The sequence below is a fragment of the Mus caroli genome, unplaced genomic scaffold (genome assembly GCF_978045245.1).
Source record: "Mus caroli unplaced genomic scaffold, Mus_caroli_1 scaffold_8, whole genome shotgun sequence".
Classification (NCBI taxonomy): Eukaryota; Metazoa; Chordata; class Mammalia; order Rodentia; family Muridae; genus Mus; species Mus caroli.
This window is the reverse complement of record NW_028227263.1, coordinates 141,317,494-141,322,719: the sequence shown is the minus strand read 5'-3', so window position 1 is coordinate 141,322,719 and position 5,226 is coordinate 141,317,494. Positions and strand designations below refer to the sequence as shown.

The following is a 5,226-nucleotide window of genomic DNA, read 5'->3' as shown; positions in this document are numbered from 1 at the left end:
GTATAAATAAGCCACAGGTGATCCCCTCACCCAGGTCTACTGGAAAGACTGTCTAGCTGGGTGTGGGGCGGTTGTTTGGGGTGTGGCATGCCCCTGATCATCATGCCCCCCCTCCAAGTACCAAAATAAATAAATAAATAAGATCTGGTTTTAAAGGGCGGTATCGATGGTGACTTTCAGTCCCGAGTCACAGTCGAGTCTTTAACAACAGCAGGCCCCGCACGGCCCAGTCCAAGGTCAGGTGCAGCCCTCCTAGGATGGCATGAGCTGCCCGGATGTTTCCCCAGGCTGAGGCAGGAGGACCCAGAGGGATCACAGGTTGGTCTGGGGCTGCCTGGGGCAAGGCCAGGCGAGACATCTGTTGAAGAGAGAAAGAAGGTTAGCTAAAGGCAAGGGTCTGGGGTTTACAAAACTGAAGCCGTATTGGGTGTTCTCGCCTGTAATCCCAGCACTTGAGAAGCAGAAATGGAAGGATCAGGATTCAAGGATACATAGGAAAGGCAGTTTGGGGGGCTGGAGAGATGGCTCAGTGGTTAAGAGTACTGACTGTTCTTCCAGAGGTCCTGAGTTCAATTCCCAGCAACCACATGGTGGCTCACAACCATCTGTAATGGGATCTGATGCCCTCTTTGAGTACGTCTGAAGACAGCTACAGTATATTCATATACACAAAATAATTTTTTTTGTTTTGTTTTTTTCGAGACAAGATTTCTCTGTGTAGCCCTGGCTATCCTGGAACTCACTCTGTAGACCAGAAACTCAGGTCTTGAACTCAGAAATCTGCCTGCCTCTGCCTCCTAAGTGCTGGAATTAAAATAAATAATAAAATAAATAATTATTAACAAACCCCGCGGCTTGGGAGAATGCACAATTAATAAAGTAGTAAAGTGCTTGCTGCACAATCAAGAGGACATGAGTTCAAACCTCTGGGCCTAATGTAAAAAAGCTGGGCACACCAGCACGTGCCTGTAATCTAAGTGCTGAGTAAATTGGACAGGTAGGAGGATTCTCGGGGATTTGCCAGCCATCCAGTCTAGCTGAATTGGTGAGTTCCAAGTTCAGTGAGAAACCTCTTCTCAAAAAAGCAAAGCAGAGCCTCTGAGTTTGAGACCAGCCTGGTCTACAGAGTGAGTTCCATCCAGGATAGTCAAGGTTACACAGAGAAACCGTGTTTCAAAATTCTCAAAGATAAAAACAAAAAAGACCTCAGGAACATAATCGAGGCGGAAATTGGGCATCAATACAGAAAGATGCCCAATGTTGACCTCTGCACTCTAGGCTCTCATTTCTGTGTGTTCATGTCTTAATGAACACACGCACGCACATGCGCGCACACACACAGGTCACTGTCCTAAGGACCAGGTTAAGGGACTAAGGAATGAGGATTAGGGAATGAATGGTGCTTGCCATGTCTTCTCAGAAGGTCAGAGCTAGTGTCTTAGAACTTGGAGTCTAGGGACCATGTCTAGGGACTGGGGTTAGGAGCAAGAATTTGAGACCTAGGGTCTTTACAGGCAGGGACCAAATACTGAAGTCTATTGGACAACCGGGCTGAGGTTCTGGAATTTAGGGTATTGATATTAAAAACTTATAATATTGAAAATGAGACATAGGGCTGGTGGGGAGGGAGGATTTTGAAACAAGATCTTATAAACCCAGATTGGCTTCAATCTCACTACACAACTGAGATGGCCTTGATCTCTTCGTTTACCACCTCCCAAACACTGGGAGTACAATCAGGTGCTACCATACCTGGCTTTGCTTTGTTTGAGACAGGTTTCTGCTATATTTTTCGTTATAGCAAGGCTGGAAATCACTTGTGACAACCGCCCACCTGTGCCTCCTAAGTGCTGAGACTTACAGGCAACTGCCACTGTACTCCGCTAGGGACTACACTTGAGATCTGGCATTGTAGAGTGTCAAGGCTGGTTCAGTCATGATCTTGTCTCTTAGGAACTAGGGCTGGGTCCTTGAGATGTGAGGATCTGGGGGGGCGGGGCTTGGATCTGGGGCTTTGGGTATTAGAGGTTTTTTAGGCATCTTAAGACCTAGGCCTCTAATTCTCACGAGAAGATTTAGATCCTGTTAACTCAGAGAAGGGGTCTTAGGTCTAAGGATCTTGGGATTCAGGGTCTAGACTTTTAGACAAGTGGTCAGGGTTGGGGATACTATCATGGGCTGGGATTTGGGGGACACAAAACAATGGTCTATGGTGGCTTGTAGCCTTGGGGATTGGTTAAGAGTTGCTCTGAGGGCTGGAGAGATGGCTCAGCGATTAGGAACACTGACTGTTCCTCCAGAGGTCCTGAGTTCAAATCCCAGCAACCACATGGTGGCTCACAACCATCTGTAATGGGATCCAATGATGCCCTCTTCTGTGTGTCTGGAGACAGCAACAGTGTACTCATATACATGAAATAAATAAATAAATCTTTAAAAAAAAAAAAAAAAAAAAGAGTTGCTCTGAAGCCCAGCAGTGGTGGCACACACCTTTAATCCCAGCACTTGGGAGGCAGAGGCAGGCAGATTTCTGAGTTCGAGGCCAGCCTGGTCTACAGAGTGAGTTCCAGGACAGCCAGGGCCACACAGAGAAACCATGTCTGGGTGGATGGAGGAATCAAAATCTCAGGCTGTTGTTTCTTAGGGTCAAAGGGATCAGAATGGAAGTCAAAGGTCTTGGAGTCAGAGCATACCAAGAGCTGTAATCGACGGAGTAGCCGTTCCAGTCGGGCTTGCAGGGCACCCAGCTCTGGCTCCAGAGTCTTTAGGGAAGGACCACCTGCACGGCGCAGCCATTGTACATGCCGGAGGTAGGACATCAAGTCTACTCGAAGCCTTGTCATCACACCAGGAAGCTAGGGACAAAGAATGGAAACCAGGGAACTGTTAACACCCGTATCCCCTCAGCCATCAGTCTTTCAACCCTCCCTATCAGCCAGCGCTCACCTGCAAAGATCCCAATGTCCCAGCGCTCATGGCCAAGGTAGGCAGGGAGTCCAGATTGTGATCTCCATCAGCTGGGAATTTGTCTCTCTGGTGAGAAAGAAGCTGTGAGGGGAACCCCAAGCTCTCCCCTTCGTCAAGTGCCCAAGAGAGAGAAGTGACTGTCATTCTATATTCCCTGTCCCTCCAATCTCCTACCATCTGTGCAGCTAGTTGCCGTGTGTCTGCCAGGAGGGATCGGGTTAGGAGAACAGCGCTGTCCAGATCTGCACGAGGGTCTGAAGAGACTCGAGGGGAGCCAGCTGGTGGCCCAGGGGCAACGACTCTATCTGGCCAGAGGCTCAGCACCACCAGGACCAGGCGACAAACACCTGTGGACAGAAGGGAGAAATCAGGCCAAACTCTGGGTCTGAGGGAGTAGGACTGGGGTCTAGATTCTTCTGCCTCTGAGGAAGAAGGGCTAGAATCTAGAACCTGGGTCTGAGAGAGGTAAGCTAGGGTTCGGAATTTTGGTTTTGAAGGACTGTGGTCTAGACTTTACGGTCTGGAGGAGGAGAGATGGATGGAGCCTGGATTCTGGGTCTGAGGGAGGGCAGGCTGGGCCTCGGGACCCTGGATCTGCAGAATGAGGGCTAGACTCTGGACTCCAGGTTCTGAGGGAGAAGAGCTGAGGTTTGGGCTCCTGGGTCTGAGGGAGGAGGGCTGGAATCTGAACGCCTGGATCTGAGGGAGGAGGACCTGGAGGTCTTGAGTCTCAGGGTGGGGCGCCCCGGGGCAGGTCGCAAAGCCCGAGCCCGGGCGGGCTTCCCTCTCCCTCCCTGGCTCTGGCTGCCCCGCCCGTCGGAGCAGACGCGGCCCGGGGCGGGTAGACGGGCCGGGCGTCTCCCGTCCGCCCCCGGACGCCGGAATCTGGGCCCCGGGGCGGGGCATGACGGGGGGGAGGTACAGGCCAGAACCTGCCCCCCTCCCCTGCCCCGGGAGCCCTAGCCGGCCTGGGAACAGTGGTAGGAGTCAGAGACTGAAGCTGACACCCGAACACACGGATTCCTCTCCAGGAAGGTGCCTGGACCCATTCCCATATGCCCACAAAGGTGGCTGCAGAGGGCTGGGCCGTTGGGTCGGGGAGGACCAGGGCGCACCTGGTCTGAGAGGCGCTCAGGGATGCACGCAGCTGAAGACCCGTCGGGCCGCGTTCGGGGCTCAGGGGCTAGGGACAGCTCCTTTGCCGGCTGCCCATCCCCCAGCTGCCCCGCCCACCTCTGAGACAGCCAGCCAATCAGAGCCCCCCGGGCCACCAAGCTCAAGTATCACACCCCCAGCCCGCCCCCTGGTCCCCTCTAGCTATGCCTAGTCCTTCGCAAGCCCCTCCTGGGCCGTCTGTCGGTGCACCCGTCCCCTAGCCGGGGCGCATCTGTCTGGCTCTTTAAGCTCTCTGTCCGCACCTCTCTTTCGTCTGCCTCCCCTGCCTGTTTCCCGTCCTCTGGGGCTTGCTGTCATCTGGGATTCTCTGCCTCAGTTTCCCACCCTGAGCTGTTGCAGTTCGTGGTTGTCTCTGTTCCTAGATTCCCACTGACTCCCTGGGATACCCGATCCCTTAAGGATCACCTCCCTCCCAGCATCTGTCCCTCTGTCCTTGTCTGGCTGTCCCTTGCCTTGTTCTCTTTCTCTGTCCATCTCTTCTCTTAAGTTCCCACTTTTCTCACTATTCTTTCTCAATCTGACTACCCTTGACTCCTCTTTTCTATCCCTCTGTCCCTACTCTGCTTCGCATCCTCCCCACTCCCTCAATCCTCCCCCCCCAACCCTGTCCCCTCACCCATGAACTGGAACCAACTTACAGTTCATGTCCCCACAGGCCAGGGGTTCCCCAGGGCAGGGGGCAGGGAGCCTGGGGGGGGGCTTTAACCCTTCCCTGTCCGCTGCCGGGGGAGCCCAGAGGGTCAGCTGGGCCTCGGCCTGGGGAGGGGAGGTTTGTGAGTGTGAGCAGCAAGGGCCAGGCAGTGAGGGAGTGTGTACGCCTGGGGGGTTATATAGGGGGCCGGGGCGGGCGGGCGGGGGGCAGGCAGCAGGGGAGGGCGGCCTGACACATCCTGACTCACCCTCCCTCCTGCCTTTTCCATTCAGACGAGCCGGCTGCCTAGCAGGGCTCACACCGCCTTGCTTGGAGGAGGGCACGGAAGGAAAAGTTGGAAAAGTTGAAAAGTGAAGGGGGGGTGGTCTGAGAGGGGCCGGTGAGGTCATTGGCGTCCCCTCCCTCCACCTCCACGGGCTGGGACAGACACA

General features: G+C 54.0%; 1 protein-coding gene across 1 annotated transcript; it reads right to left on the bottom strand.

The window, feature by feature from the left end:
* On the bottom strand, positions 1-3,259 carry Il11 (interleukin 11). Its single transcript, XM_021167000.3, has 4 exons — positions 3,142-3,259; positions 2,947-3,033; positions 2,694-2,855; positions 1-358 (listed from the first exon to the last, which is right to left on the bottom strand). Exons 1-4 carry the CDS (start codon positions 3,142-3,144, stop codon positions 188-190), a joined length of 423 nt encoding a protein of 140 aa, XP_021022659.1. The 5' UTR covers positions 3,145-3,259; the 3' UTR covers positions 1-187.
* Positions 3,260-5,226: the final 1,967 nt, after the last annotated feature.